Raw genomic sequence first — 17,780 nt, forward strand, 5'->3', positions numbered from 1 at the left:
ACAGATTCGAAATTCAAATGTAATATTTTTTTATAATTAAGTGTAACAGTATTTATGGCCAGACTAAGTAAATAAAAAATATAAAAGTATAGTAACGTTATATATGTAAAATACTAACCTACATTATCCACTAGGACATCAAAAAGCGCATAGTACAATTTCAAGTGCAAAATATAAGACAAACTTATATGCCAATATATGCCTACTATAAAAGCAACATGCAACATATATGCGTAACATAAAAACAACAATATATGAAAAATCTAGTCCACTATATGAAAAACAGAAACGAATTTCGTCCGCCTACAAAATATAACAATATTTACCTGAACAGTTCTTAATTGCATTATCCAAATGTTAGCTCCCTCAAACTTTAAACTTTAATACATACTTAACCTGAATAAATATATACAAATACCATACACAGAACATTAGAGAAGCAATAGTTTGATAAATTTAGCTTGACAGTTAACTCGGATATGCACGAATGGAAGTACACTACGAATCATAATAAAAGAATATGAATACATATACATCATACAAATTAATTATCAATGTGAAATTTGGTATGCAGACAGGGTATGAGCTGACTTGGGTGATAGGATACTTTTTATCTCGATTAAATGTTCCCTCGGGATAAAACAGGAATCTTGATATCCGGTCCCGGGATGAGCATCTAGTATTATATAATAGTATTAGTACGTATTATTGTAAAACAATTTTGGATTAGATAGAATAGATGAAAGCCACATCCCAGTGAATCTAGTGTGGACAATAGCGAATTGTGTTTAAGTTTTTCAGTATCGGTAAAGATTTTTGTATCTTCAAGTGTCAGACTTATGGCTCGAAATTACAAGGAACAGCTTTCAGTAGAGATTTTGTTTTTTCGAAGTTCATTTGTTTGTTTAATTAGTTATTAAACAGTTTATACACATTTATAAATAACTTTAATCCACAAGAAATGTATCCATTGCAAATATGCAATATTTAAATCCATATGTAATTTTATAGCTTCAATGCTTTCAAGATATTTTCCCTTGGGTACATATTATAATACACTACCTTCGAATACAATACATTATAGGCTTTAAATATATTTTTAGAAAGCACAAATCATTTCGCAACTTAATAAAAAAAACTATAAAAATCATTTCTTCAGTATAATTGCGATCTAAATAGCTCAAGATACTGCGAGCGTCACAAATTAGTCATTAGACCATCTTAATGTGAAAGTAATACTAGAACTATTATAGTGTACCTAATTCTCAACAATACAGCTCATTTCAGCTTTATATACTAATGGTCCGCCCCGACGTCGCTCGTGCAAACGGGTATATATAAATAATATTTTAAAACATTCCAGTACCTAGTTTCTGAGAAAAGCGTTGGAACAAACAAACTCGACAACTTTATAGTATTTGAATAGATTGAATCACTTTTTAAATTTGTAACAGAATCTGGCGTCTTTAGTTACGGTAGTGTTTTTAGTAAAGAACAAAAATGATCGATCGAACGAAGAATCTAAAGAAACGCGATTTACTGGTTTTATATAAATATATGTAAGTTTTAAGAAACAAAAACTGAATAAAATGAAATATGATACTACAAATATGATACGGCTAATCTTCTAAACAACTATATGGTTTACTCTGAGACTTTACTTAGTTAATTCGTAAAAAAATCAGACATTTATATTCATTAATAGACATTAAAATTGTCTCATTTTTATAGAGTTTCCATTTCTTTTTCTAACCTAACACGCGTTTAACCTTTGTTTTCCCGTCTTATGACCTAACAATTCCAACCTTGCGAATCCGAAGCCCTACCACTCATAACTTCATTTGAATAAGCCTATAAAATCGGGTTTATACGATTAAACCATGTATATAGGTGTTCAAAGAAATAACCATTTGTTATATGACGAGCACTTTTTTATACCAAAGACTAAGAAGACGTACAGAACATAAATAAAATTAACTTTCATTAATCGATGTGTGATTTTATTTTTAGGAATAAACTACATCTGTAAAGGTAAAAGCAAGAGCCCTTTCCATGTAATTAAACATTAGGACTAATGATCCTTTTGGGAATAAATCCTACACAATGTTCTAAAATTGAGTTAGAGACTACACTTTTTTAAAGATTTAATCATAAAAGTGAATAAAATCCAGTTACCTAATATATTTCCTAGGAACGTATTTAAAACGAAAATTCTTGCTTACAAGTGCATTCGAGTAGAGGAAAATGAGATTTTCCTATACATCATACTAAAATGCTCGGGATTTGATGCTATTTTAAGATTTTAAGCTTCTAAAGCACATAGTATTATGTTACCTTTATAAAGCACACACACTATCCATCTATACATCATATGATGTTATTTCTGTACTATAACTAACAAATTTATTTCGTTTTCTTTTTCTATTAATTTGACATAAATGTAATGTAACATTGTTTTAAGGGAGAAGCCACCGACAACCGAAACACAGTTCCCAAATAGTTCGGTAGTCAATGGGTCGTATAAGAGATTCACTTTATTCTATGCCAATAAATATAATTCTTTTTACTATAACTACCTTACTATTATTATAGTTTTAGAAAGCCACATGAAAATAATAAATGACACCAAATTGATCGGTACTCCGTTGAAATCTTTTGTGTAACAGTATAAACCAAGAAAGGATTACATGGCCATGTCTCAGTCTGACGAAACCTCGTCATGGACTCTTCAAATCGTGTCGGCGCATACATTATTACTAGACGATGCGATAGTACATCTTCATCATTTAGATTTAACTTAGCACACACAAAATAACCTACGTAGAGAATTGGAGCATTGAATAAAAACATATTGATGAAACAATACCTGGATTAGACTATATTTAAAAGATAAAAGATAAAATAAACTTTGGAAGATATTGGGACTTTTAATTTAAGTCGGATCTTCACCTCGTGTATAACTTACAATACTAACTCTTAAGGAAAATTAAGAATTGAGGAAATAGGAGGTTTACAACAGATAGATATACTTGCACCATTACTCACACCCAAAAATGGAGTCACCACCACCAAACTTACCGCCATCTTCCAAAAAGCTGAAAACTTTCAACTAAATAAATCATTACATTCCCCATCACCATTTCACCAACCGAAAATCATGCAGACCCATTCTGTTTCACCACCATTACCCACAAAGAACCATCACCGTTATCAACCAACGACAAACCCGAATCTCAACGTACTTCCAACATAATTGTCCATGCTCTCCTTCCGCACAATCACTGAGGACATTCGAGTCGCGTACACAATACAGCTGTCGAGGAACGAGGAGTGTGGTGCTACCACCAGGATGGGAGCCTCCCTCCGGCTCGCCTGCTTCCCGCGAATGCTGATCGCCATACCACCAGCTAAGTACGACATCTTGCCGATGAAACATATCAGCGGTTTCAATGACCTAGAATGATAGATTTGTGATTTTTTTGAGCGAAAAAAATGTTTTTTATTGTGTATTGTGATATATCAGAAACGCGGTGAAATGGCCGTCATGATGGAATACTTTGATTGTAATATTTACTAGAAACTGTTCAAAGACATTAATATAGAGGTGAGTGTAAATTTTAATATTGAACGCAGTAATCAAAGAAAATGGATTGGCATTAATCACGATAATTCTACGATAAAATCCATCATAAAACCGGGAATTTGAAAAAACCTCGTGTTTTACACCATACTATTTATTGTTTAGTATTTAATGCAATTGAATATTGCTTTATTATTATGTCTTATTCTGAAGACAGGTATGAAGACACATTATATACTATAATCTAATATCAGATGTATAAAATAGTTGTAACAGATACAAATTACATTTAAACAAACAGCTTCAAGCAGAAATCGTGAGATTTAAATGTCTATTTCCCCGAAAACTCCGTCGAACGTGGCCAAAGTTGTCGCACCTAAAAAAGTTGGGTAAATTCTGAGTTTTCCGTTGAAATTCGTTTGAGAAATGCATTTTATTTTTTTCAGCTGAAATTTAAAATTCCCTCTAGAAGCTAGAAGATATTCAATGTAGAGCTCGTAGTATTGAAATATTCAATTTAGTTTACTCGTTTGATTGGTACTTTGAAAAGTAGTTTCTATAAAATGAATATTATAATTAATGATGCTTATCTCAATATTGGGACCATCTTTGGCCTTTAAACGATTTGAAAGTTCCATAAAACTATTCAAAATAAAGATTTTTGAAAAAAGAACTTAATAAAAACTATAAAAAACGTATTCTCTTATAAATAAACAAAATATAAGATTATTACGATTTCTAGCTATTGTTAAATTTAAACACGAAAATTCTAATAAAATGTTGTGTGATAACACAATAAAATTGTTTTATTTCCCCACAAAAATCTGCGCCATGTTTATCATTCTAATAAAAATATATTTAGACATTTATCTCTAGAAATTTAATTTACCACTTAAGAACGTCTGAACTAACGATTTTTGGATTATTTGATGCCACTGGGATTAGGAAAGTAACTGTTAACAACTAGACTAGTTACTAGAGAATGGCCATCCAGGAGCCGAGTCTCTTTTAAATTATTTTGTTTCAAGATTTTTGGCCATTTCTCTTAAATCGAATTTTAAAACCTCTCGATTGTACATTCTGTACTGAGAAGCTCATCGGAACATAGCGTGATGTAGTTAATTGAACCAGCAATTGATTCGATACAATATGTGTGAAAATTTTCGAAAACTGCTCTCTAATACTTTAATTCTACACGGTATGTAACAGCGAATCTTTTTATAAGCGAATATCTTTAAATTGTTTATAAATTTAATAACTGGCAGTCGTTTAAACTAATTAAGAATTTAGGAAAATACAAATTAATCTGATTACAATTTTACAATCACCTTAAGACTAATTATAACTTTTAATGCAATAAATCGAAGTTTACTCTTTAATATTTAAACGTTCCTAAAACAATATCAGATAAATTTTAATGTTTGAATCGTTGATTGAGATGAAATACATATATAATTAATATCACGGCTCCGTAATATTTAAAATCAATTAATAATATCACAGAAAACACATTGTCTATACGCAAAACACTGAAGTTTATTTCCACATTATAATGTACACGAGTATTGTGGTCCAAAATTTACTTACGAAATAAATTTAGCCGATGCCTATAGCTTTCGTGTAATATAGTTACTTCGGTTCCGTAGGACTAATTCATACTAATACCCAAGAGACCTTATTAATAAGACATCGCCTTCCGTTTGGATGTCTATTATCTAAAAGAAACAATGAAAAACAAAACCTACAACAAAACTTGCATCATGAATTCTAAAACAAGCTATGTACAACTCATGAGACATGCAAATAGACAAAACACAACAACACGATACGAAAAAGCTGAAAATAAGCTTGAAATTCTGGTAAAAAGTATGAAGATATTAAAGACTTTTTAACGGATTTTAAACGCGATTTATTCGAATTTTAAGCGAAGTTTTGAACACTATACAGCGAGCGTAGTCACCGGGAGACTATCATTCTTCCCGTGACCGCGCTCGGTCACGACAACGGATTAAATAATATAATAAATGAATAGCGTTTCAAATTCCTTAAAAAGCCTTTACTTTCTAAATCATACTAATATCCTACTAATATTGTAAATGCGAAAGTTTGTAAGGATGTGTGTGCGTTTGTTGCTCTTGCACGCAAAAACTACTGAACCGATTGCAATGAAATTTGGTACGTAGACAGCTGGACAACTGGAATAACATATAGGCAACTTTTTATCCCGATATTCCTACGGGATACGGACTTACGCGGGTGAAACCGCGGGGCGCAGCTAGTGTATTATACTTGCGTAAAATCAAACACAAGAGAACACAAAAATATTAAATTTAAATAGCAGTTAATTGAGAAATTCAAAATTATTCTCCTTAATTGTATAATTAAATTTCTAATCAACACCGAGTCTAAATAAATGAAACCCATAAACTGTTTAAAAGAACAAAAAACAATCGATCCAACACGCAACTGTTCATGAAGGTCAGAATTTACCAACAGAGAAACATAATTGTCACATTTACAATCATTTTATAGCGTGCAAGTATTACTAATATTATCTTACCTTAATTACGTTTTAAACGTGAAAGTTTGTGTTTTTTATAACTGTTTACGCACTGTCACTGTTTATCGGTTAAGTAAGAATCTTAGTAAATTAATCCCTACTAATATTATAAATGCGAAAGTAACTCTGTCTGTCTGTCTGTCTGTTACGCTTTCACGCCTAAACCACTGAACCGATTTTGATAAAATTTGGTATGATGATAGAACTGAACTTGGGAAAGGACATAGGATACTTTTTATCGCGAAAAAAGGGTAGAAAGGGTTGGAAGAGGGGATGAAAGTTTGTATGAAAGTTCGATCGTCAAACCGATTTTGATGAAACTTGATATGAAGGTGGAGCTAAACGTGGAAAAGAACAAACCATACTTTTTAATGCGAAGAAAATACTCCTTACCATGTCGCGCGATATAAGCGAATTCTACGCGGGCGAAGCCGCGGCCTAAAAAAGCTAGTATGATAATATAAATTATAGTTTTAGTACATAGGCTTTTAACTCGGTTACCGTAAGTATTGAGTTTCTTGCCGATTCTTGCTCACTATTCATAAACCTATGTGTTGACTTTGTGATTCATAAGACAAGAGTTGAGCTTGTTATAAATTCGAAGGCTCTGTCTCTTCTTCACGCTTAAAGAACTGCACCGATTTAGACGAAATTAGCTACGAATATCGATTGAGACTCGAGAAAGGGCATGGGATAGTTTTTATCCCAGATATCCTACGAGAACGCGGGGAATGCATCACACAGGGATCTTGTTTATTATTAGACTAGTTTTTGATCGCGTCTTCGCACGCGTTAAATCGGAACAGTTAAATAGATTTTTTATACATATAAACCTTCCTCTTAAATCACTATATCTATTAAAAAAAACCATCAATATCCGTTGGGGAGTTTTAAATATATCAGCATACCTACAAACATAGGTACAGATGCGGGAAGCGACTTTGCTTTATACTATGTATTGAACTTAAGTTGTACGCTCTTGAGTTTATATGATACATCAACTGATTGGGGGTACGGTTGAGAAAGGTTCGGTCGTAGTCATCTATCATTTTCCTTATCTGCGATGTGACAGAATGTATTTTAACTTTGCTTGGTTCTAGCGAATGCACTTCCATCGTTATATAATAATCATTCATCATTTTCCTCACAGAGAAATTGCTTTATTTAAAGCACAATACGATACATAACAGTAATAAGGTATGCATCATACTTTCTATCTATGTTTTTATGAACATAATCCATACTTTATATAATAAATAAGTATATTTATATTTTATTATTATTATTAAATAAGTATATTTGGAAATCTTGTTTTGGTTTGTGTAACTACCTATTTAATCAGACAGTTTTAACCGCAATTGTTATATTGAGAAATTATTTGTATATATTCCTATAATATTTTCTTGTGTTTGATTTTACGCGAGTATTATACATTTAGAAATTAAAAACTTTTTAACGGATTTTAAACGCGATCTATTCATTATATTATTAACCCGATGTTTCGAACACTTTACAGCGAGCGAGACTGTCTCCCCGTGACCACGTTTAATTTCTAAATATATTCCTTTAAGCCTGAGTAGTTTTCTTTACTTCATGATGATTTATGCTGTTTCCTTGTTCTGATAATAAATAAAAAATGGAATTTCCCTGCTAATATATTCAAAAATGGTTCTCATTTACAGTCTAACATGATATAATGCTTCTATTAATTAAGACGATTTATAAATATTTTGAATTTGAACATAAATACACTGCTTGAGAAATGATATAGGCTTATTTTTGTCAACGAAACATGATTCGAGTTTAATAAGGGATGTATATGGGGAAATATGTACAGCTGTCTAGTAATTATAATTTGCTCATGAACAAAGCCACGGGTGTTAATCTAGTAAATAATACGAATGAATAAATAATTTGGCCTAAATAATAAGTTCCTAAACGTTATGAAAATAGGTGCTATGTTTTATGATTATTCGCATATAATTCAATTTAATAGAATACTTATTAAACAAAATCTACCAAAATTTCAAGCTTATAGCAAAAACAACAAAAGTATTGGAGTAGCGAACACTAACATCCATGGAGTCGACATTACTTGGCATTCGATCCTCGTCTCGATAAATTTTATGTTCCTTCGATCTTAATCATTAAATATTTTATATCCCATAGAATGTAGAAGTTTATATAATTATAGAGTATTATTGTGTAGTGTTATGTATATAATATTAGGTTGTATTGAATAACGTACTAAACAAAATGAAATTCAGTTTAAGAGTTAGCTATTACAGAGAGATTATGGATTACTAAAATATCAATATTAAAATGTCCTAAATCCTACTAATATTATAAATGCGAAAGTTTGTAAGCCTTTGTTACTCTTTCACGCAAAAACTACTGAACCAATTGCAATCAAATTTGGTACGTTGATAGCTGGACAACTGGAATAACATACAGGCATTTTTATCCCGATATTCTTACGGCATACGGACTTACGCGGGTGAAACCGCGGGGCGCAGCTAGTGAATTATAAATACGAACAATAGGTTGATTATTTTGAAAAACACTCAACATTTCATATCTATAGCTTTTATTATATATTTTCATTACAATTGTAGGTTTTTACTATGCCATAAAATTATATTGTCATTATCTATATGTCAATAAATTAAACCATAAACACCTAAATTCTAATTTATTAACCAGTCTCACATATTTATTTTATTGTTAATGAGATTATACGAGAAAGTGCCTTAAGTTAACATCCGATTACTCAACTATACGGATTAGTTGTTTAATTAATTCAAACATTAACATAATTTTCTAGAAGCATGTGAATATTTAAGGTTCATCAAAAGTTGTTGCGGATTGAAAAACATTGTTTTAATACTGTTATCTTGATTCTTTTTAATTAGAAAATGGATGGCGTGTTCTTTCCTTTTTCTTATAATTTCTTACATTTTGACGTGATATCAATAAAAAAACTAAAGCGTAATAAACTGCAGTGAATGACTTTATATTTTTCTCTTTCAACTAATTTACTCGCGACCCTCGCAATGAGTGCGTTCATTACAATGCGCGATCGTTCGCTTAGTACAAAATGATACCTGAGCATTGCAAGCAATGTATTATATTCAATATGTTTGTAATTTCTTCGCCCGTGGTACATATATAGCCTAAAGCCTTCTTTAATAAATCGGCTATCTAAAACTGAGAGAATTTTTAAAAACGGACCGGTAGTTCCTGAGATTAGTGCGTTCAAACAAACAAACAAACTCTTCAATTTTATAACATTAGTATGTATATATACGCCTGTTCAATGAGTAGCTCGCTGCCCCTCCACAAAATTCTACTATAACCTCTTTTATGATCAGTGTTATGCTCCCTAACATCCTGACACATATTTGTTTTCCGTTATGATTTCAGCCAGGATCTTTCGTTTCTAGCTCTAAGCGTCAATCACTGAACCAAATGGTGAAGAAGCCTTTCATATTGACCCTTTAACCCTTACACAGTGACTTCTAATTTGTAACTGTTACACACTAACTGTTACATACCGTACCGTTATGAATTCCGCATCATCATGTTAAGTGTGACATTCATAGTTTTTATATAGACTTTGTATATTATGTGTCCAACTTTTGTTGCCAGAAAAAAAAACAAATATAGACTTTTCGCTTTCAATTACTTTAATTAGTATCATTTACTTTAATATATGTTTCTTTCTTAAGAAATACAATGAAGAGGATTGCATTTGTTTCTTGCTAACGAATTAAATCAATTGCTTGAACGATTTATTAATTACTAGCGGTCCGCCTCGGCTTCGCCCGTGGTATATATATAGCCTTCCTCAATAAATGGGCTATCTTGCATTGAAAGAATTTTTCAAATCGGACCAGTAGTTCCTGAGATTAGTGCGTTCAAACAAACAAACTCTTCAGCTTAATAATATTAGTATAGATTTTATAAACAAGCTGTAACTTTACCAAGCTATATTCTATTTTTTATCCAGAATAAACCCCTGGCTAGAATATATAAAAAAAAAGAAAATAACTTTATTATTAATTATTTAAATTACATTTATCTTGTTTACGTTAAATAACAATAATTAACACGAACCTTTTACTTCTCTAAGTACAAAGCGATAATTGACTTTATAATGATGCTGAGTTGATTCATACTTGCGCAAGTGGAGTATTTCGCAAAGTTTCATTGAAAATTATAATGTTTTTGCTTTTTGATGCGCATTTATTATGCTCTGAAATCTTTTAAAAGTAACGCTTTTAGATAACTTTATGGAATTCCTTTTCAATTTTATTAAACCGAAAATGTATACCGAAATGTATCGGTGTTAAATGGTTACATACCACAGTTTTACATATTATGACGACGGATAAGTGCTTTTGGGAGAAATCTAATTTAATAAATAATTGTTTAAGTTTGAGTTTGAGTATATGTATCACTATAAAATTATAAATAATTCAAGCAACACAACTAAACCTTACACATAAAATAAAATGTTGTGTTTATAATCCTGTGTGTGCGTGTATTTTTGTGTTTAATCGCACTTTTATATATATTATTCGCATATACACATGTCCTAACACCACCTCGGCGAAAATCTTGAGAAACTAATAAATTATACAGACCGCACACAAATCAGAATTTAATCCAAATATGACAGCGCATTATTTATGACCATATTGCGATCTCGGATAAGCGTGGATGTTGAAACAGCCTCCATGTGTTGTGTACCTACCACAACAATTTAGAGCGACAGTACCACAGACACGTTATATGGCAAGCGCGTCAATTTGTATAAGAACGAAGTGAGCTGGCTGTATGTCTCAGCAGATATGCATTTGTTTTGTTTAATCTATGACATGTTGCAATTGACATTTATGATGTTTACTCTATCTGTTAAAATTCAAAAATCGAATGCCAAGCATGTCAAAACTCCGAACATACGTCCAATAAACGGCAGTCGCGCGGTGTCCGCCTTAGCGACAACACTGGGAGCGCCGAGGCAGACTATAGCGATGGCGTCAAAGAAGCTGGAATGAGGCGCTATGACCACCACGGGGGCCTCACGTCCTTTGGCTATATGCTCACGACCCACCACCTTGACGCGATGGAAACCAGCCGCCACCACCACCAACTTCATAAGAGAGAGAATGTAGAAACGGAGTTTGCTATAACAATAAAATATACATTAGAAATGGATAAATTAAAATGCTTAAATACACCTTCATTAAAAATTCAAACGAATTTTAGTTCTGTTTCAGTTTCTGTTTAAGGCGACGAAAACTCAGCTGAGTTGATAAACGAGAAATTATTATATTTTAATGAAAATTATAAGATTTACATACCTCTCTTTATATGTGACTTTTCTATATTAAACTACATATTATATTATAAACAATAAATAAATATATCATAGCATGTTTGAAGATACTTATTACGAAACAAATCATAAAGGAAACGAAAGTTACAATTACTGTTAAACATCTTACCATGAAAGGTCAAGAATATTAAATGCCTTCTGCCATTCCGAAAGAACACACCTACTTAATCAGCGTCACTCTTCCTAATGAATGACGTATCATTAAAAAGACGTATCTTCTTATTGTTATTTCAGAATACACTATAGTATGCGGTTCAACTAAGAATAGTATCGATTCTGCGCCATTTTGTGACGTCATAGGTATTATTAACCAATCTGTTAAGAAATAACCTTTGATTTTTAAACTTGATGTAAGAGTCAGATAAAATAAAATGATCCCTTATTGAATGCAAAAAGGATTTCCTAATAAATTAATTTTTATAAAACTATATCTTTGACGTTCTTATTCCTAATGAAATAGCATAGTAAGTAAGTAGTAAGTAATATGGTATCAGAATCTACTGAACTGATTTTGATAATTCATTCACCATAAGAAAACTCTACCGAGTGACATGGCCTACATTTCAATTTGAATCAATCCGAGTGAAGCCAGGGCAAGCGGCTCGTTTCTTATATCCACGTTGTATGTATATGTGGTATTTGGGATCAAAACTTTTTATAAATCCTTCTATCCTATCCTACTAATATTATAAATGTGAAAGTTTGTAAGGATCTGAGTGTGTTTATTGCTCTTTTACGCAAAAACTACTGAACCGATTGCAATGAAATTTGGTACATAGACAGCTGGACAACTGGAATATCATAGAGGCAAATTTTTATCCCGATATTCCTACGGGATACGGACTTACGCGGGTGAAACCGCGGGGCGCAGCTAGTACAGCATAACCAAGATTTATGATATCGAACGCCAACGATCACGAAAGCCATTCATTATTGATGGTAATTTCAATCGCTCATAGCAATTCCTGTTTGTAATTGCTAAGGTTGTCGACACTGAGTTCTTAAATCCCACTTAATATTATAAACGCGAAAGTTTGTAAGTACGGATATAAGTAGATGGATGTTTGTTACTCTTTCACTTAAAATCTACTTAATGAATGTAACATTTAAAATATTTCAAGTAAAAAAGTGAAGTCCCGTGTCCCCTAGTGGAGTATGGAGCAGATGATGTACATCTGTTTCACTGATCGATTTTCTTTATGGACAAGTAGGTGATCAGCCTTCTGTGTCCTGCCAGACCGAGACTTTTTTTTTGCGTCCCCACCGGGAATCGAACCCAGGACCCCTCGGTTCTAAGCTCACGCGCTAACCACTGTACCAAGGAGGCGGTCGAAAATAATTAAAATAAAACTGTACAATAATTAAGCTTATACATAAGAATTAAAAAGACTACTACGTTTTTAAAATACCAACCCCTGAAGGGTTTAAATAGAGGATGAAAGTAGAAAAGAAAACGTGTGAAACACTTTTTTACTTTTGCCAAGTGGAATACTAAGAAATACGAAAATTGGAATGTTAGATTAACGCATAGGTAAACCAGTTAGTAGGTTAAGATAACTCGATGGTAACGGTATCGAGTTATAGCCGAGATTCCGTGTATGATACGGCTTTCTATGTGCATTTTGAAGCTTAAAGAGACGAACACTAGCCTTGGCCTTATATACATTGCGAATGTCGCTACCAGGCGGCAAGAGCGTAGGATGTCTTTATATAAACTTTTGATTGCCTATTTTATTCTTTATCTGAAATAAAATTTTAAGTCAAAAACTGAAACATTTTTAATAGTCAGCTTCGATTAATTTATTCAGTAACCTCATTTCATGATTATTTTACTAACAATTTGTTTTGTATATCCACCTACAGTAAGGCCAGCGAGAGGAGATGGAAAATGTAAACAATCTGACCGTTACCACGTAACATACGAGCGATAGAAAGCGATGCGTTGTAGCTGTTTCGTGGTACAGGTGTTTACATTCTTTATCTCAATTAGTTTGTTAGATTGTCTTTATATACTGAAGATGAAAATCCATATCCTATAAACTATAGGCAAAGGCTGTCTATAACTCACCAACCTTGAAACAAACCAAAAAACATGGAGCTATTTTGCCGTGAAAGGCCAAACAAACTTCGAACAATGGAATGAATACATAGCCGTTGGCTATAGAACATTTTAAATTTAGAATATCTCATTCATACATATGCCTTTTTAGTCGTTGAAAGCAAGCGATAAACTCATTCATCACTAAAGAATGCTATAGTAATAATTATTGTACGTAGGTATTATTTCGGTGCGGTATAAACTCACTTCGTATACTAATGTAAGAAATCCACTTTCTCTCCATACTCTTGACATAATTAGTGCAGCATATTTTGAATGTTGCAACCAATAGACACTTAAGAGTCACACACAATGGAGGTGAACATTTTCCACAGAAATATTGCATTTAATGCACTTAAACCTATGTAGCATCTAACAATTGGGAAGCAAAGTTCACATGCATTTAAAGAAAATGCGAATAAACTCTGTTTCATTTAGGTTGATCCTTCGGATATAGTTTTCTTGCCTACACAACAATATTTGAAGTAGCAACAGCAGAGCTACCACCTAATAACGATATACAAACCATAAACTATATAGCGCAATATACCCAACTACTGAATAGTTCCTCAATGTAAGCATAGACAATAAGAACCGTTTTTCTAAATTAAAAACAACGCTAAACTTTTTATTGTATAAAAAAGTATTTAACTTTCTTTCGCGGCGATAATCGCCTTAAAGAAAATCATGGTAGATTGAAGATACATGTTTATCTATTAAACTCATTAAGGCGTCGATCAATCAATTCCTATGCATGATTTATTAAACTTTAAACGCCACATCACGATACGTGATTAGATAAGAATGATAAGTTTCTAGATAGAGCTAGATTTATCTTTGATCTTAAATCGATTTTAATTAATTATAAATTGTGTGGAACGAGCAACGTTCTGGGCACTAGCGGCTAATTTTTTTATTTATTGTGTGATAGGGCAGCGCATAACAACCATTTCGCCAGCTGGTAAGCGTAGATGTAGTCTAAGATGGAGCGCGCTTCCCTAGAAGGTACTTGTTCACTCTACTTTTGATTTGAATTTACAAAATTTTCCCCAACATCTTTGAATTTCATTCAAAAGAGTATAACCTTAAAATTCTTTAAAAACATCACCTCATCAATTTAATAGAAACATATCTCGATAAAGCGGATTGTTTTCATCCAAAATCTAGTCTACAATACGTAGTTAACAGACATAAAAATAATAATAATCACAATCTTTATCTTATTCTACAAGTTGATTATTTTATTAGCACTCCCTTAGTAAACTACAATTAACCTTAGAGTAGCTACTAAAAAATACAGTTGACAAAAAACCTATGAACTCATCTTGTAAATACGCACTTCTGGATTAGAACATAAGACTCTAGATAACTTAATATCATATCTAAAAATTTTCGAGTGATCGAAATTTCTATAATAAAAATTCGGTCAAGGAAGAAACGGACCCCTCATATGATCACTTTGTTGTTTGTCTGCCTCTGATTCGCACTTGGGAAATGCAAAAAATGTAATATTGCATCAACGTGATCATTTATCTAAAGCTACAAAATAAATCACTTAAAACTACGAAAACCAATCTCAAGGCAATCGTTTTTTCGTTCTGAAATAAAAAACCTGCACCAGAAAAGGTCTTATACAAGGTTAGAGCATAATAGTTTCTAGAAAGTTCCAGATCCCGCCGCGTTATTTCAACATCCATTTTGTATTCTAAAACTCTTCAGACAAACGATTCGTGGAAACTACAAGCTCGCGTTCTCTGTGCACTATCGTTATTGATTTTCTGTCTAACTAGCTTCTGCACGTGAATTCGCTTCCACGTTTCTCACTAAGTGGATTCGGATAACAGTCTGCAATTAAGGCTTAACGTTGGTTGTAACAGGATTGTTATCTGTATACTTCGATTAGTATACAATAGATTGTTGGTTAAATTGGGTTTGTGATTGATATTAACAATGCGTGAAGTGGGACAAATAAAGAAATAAAGCTTAAAGACGGAGATTTCTTACGAAACCAGACGTATGTGGACTCTATAGAAGAATATATCATAATAAGTTAGGCTAGTTGTATTAACTCTAAAATGCTCATAAACATGCACCTACAACAAATAGTCACCAATTTTTAACTGATCATCTTGAAGGTCTTCTCTAGAGAACATCTTAAGTACCTAACAATCCTAAAACATGTTTTTAACAATCGCGTTTAACATGCAAGACTAACAAATCGTAATATCAGACATTCCGGTAATAAATCTGATATTGTGAGGAAAATAATAATTATAAAAACCAGACCTCTCAATGATAAATGCAGAGACTGTTTCTCATTTAAAAAAGACCTTGAATTTATCAAAAAGCAAGCGACCTTGCTAAAGCTAAACAATCATTAAATGCAATGCTTATACGTAATCAAATATTATCTGGAGACTGTTCTTATATACCTGTTATTATAAAAATATTAATTGATTAAATCGAAAATATTTAGTTCAAGAGAAAAGTGATGAGGCATCTATTCAAATTTATCCGAGCACTTTACAAGTAAAACCACACGGAGAAATTAGTGAAAAATAATTAAGCAGAATACCCGGAATAAAATAAACATCATATTAAGAGAACAAACAATGAGTCTTTAAATGAGCATTCTCTGAAATCGTAATAAATGAAACTGGTAGTTCACCTGGAAACATAATTATTGAAATTCTATGAACATAGCATTTCAATACGAAAGGTACTATACTACGTTTTAAACGCGATCTACACGTGCCGTTAGGGTGAGACTACACCTATATGACCTGATTCACATTTTCCTGCGGCATTATTTGGCACTAAAATCTACTGTGAACCAAGAATTGGGTGCATTTTCATGGGTAAGGTCTAGCAATAACTCTCTTAGAAATCTCGGAGCATCTGTTAAGAACCTACGAGGATTGATATTGCGTTATCTCTTTTACCTCTATGAAGATAAGTATTCCTTCAGAGAGTGAGGCATTTAAAACACAAATTTCCCTTTGTTTAAACAACCCAATGGATCTATTCCAATATAAATTAAAACCTTGCTTCAAAATTCTTTGTCAATCCTAAACTAAACTGTATCAATTGCTCACTTTTTATAATTACAGTGATAATTCTATATTCTACATAACGCTCACAACTCCTAAGGTTTCTCTGATCGCACCCTTATTATCAAGGTCACGCGTACCGGATAGTCAAAGCTGTATAATGTCACTAAAGTGAATTAAATAGATTCATGAGTAGGGTTGTCAACATTGATATTTTGTGAAACAAGAACTCGAACAATAAATAGCCTAAATGTTTAATGACATATAGATATATCGATTTAGGTTAAGGTGAAGAAAATCAAGACATTTTAACTTTAGATTATTACAGTACTATCTAGTGAGTTATTAAATAAGGTATTGACCGTAGACTGCAGAGAAAAGCACGCACTTATTTAACGTTTTTTAATATATATTGAAAGTCACACGACGTAGAAAGCTCATAATTGGTCACTCACAACCCTAGTTCATGCACACATTTAGAAATAAAATAACTATGTTAACAACGTACTGATCCTCTGACGTAGGTAGGTATATCGCTTATAATTCGATTAAAGGATGCGTATAATAATAAAATGGATTCTAACATTTTCATATTTCAAATCTGAAAGTTACATTTCGTTCATTTATAACGTCCCAAATATATCCCCACGTGGGTGTAAGCGCTGTGTATCTTTTCGTATTCAGTTTTCCGCACGTGTAAAGAAATAATGAATGAGCACAATTAATTCGTCATTCATTCACATGAATGCTTTAATTGCCAACGCCAGTACATTTTCACATGCGTACACTCGTTGTGTTACTATTTTTGATTAATTGGATCCAATTACCAATACAGTATAATTGTGCTCGAAAATGAAAATGAATGAAAAACTACCTCTGACGATTCGAAATAATATTTATATTTGATTTGCTCTCCGCTCGCAGCTTCGCCCGCGCGTCATATTATAAGTATGTCATAGCTAACAACTAAGCTGGTTGGCCTGATGGTAAGCGACCTCCACCGCCTATGAACATCGTTGCAGCCTTTTAGAACGTCCACTGTTGGACATAGGCCTCCCCCAAAGATTTCCAAAACGACCGATCACCAGCGG

The 17,780-nt window shown here is 32.5% G+C and overlaps 1 protein-coding gene across 3 annotated transcripts in view; it reads right to left on the bottom strand.

Annotated features, from left to right (window-relative positions):
* The window catches only part of LOC119840798 (lysophosphatidylcholine acyltransferase), a 47,866-nt gene that overhangs the window by 11,385 nt on the left and 18,701 nt on the right, over nucleotides 1–17,780 (bottom strand). For 2 of the 3 annotated variants that reach the window (XM_038367550.1, XM_038367551.1), the window contains one exon: nucleotides 11,106–11,329. In XM_038367550.1, coding sequence (XP_038223478.1) covers nucleotides 11,106–11,329 — 224 coding nt within the window. Of the gene's footprint in view, nucleotides 1–3,242; nucleotides 3,455–11,105; nucleotides 11,330–17,780 lie in introns of all 3 variants that reach the window. The other variant, XM_038367552.1, reaches the window with a different exon arrangement.

Source organism: Zerene cesonia, chromosome 7, assembly GCF_012273895.1.
Source record: "Zerene cesonia ecotype Mississippi chromosome 7, Zerene_cesonia_1.1, whole genome shotgun sequence".
Taxonomy (NCBI): Eukaryota; Metazoa; Arthropoda; class Insecta; order Lepidoptera; family Pieridae; genus Zerene; species Zerene cesonia.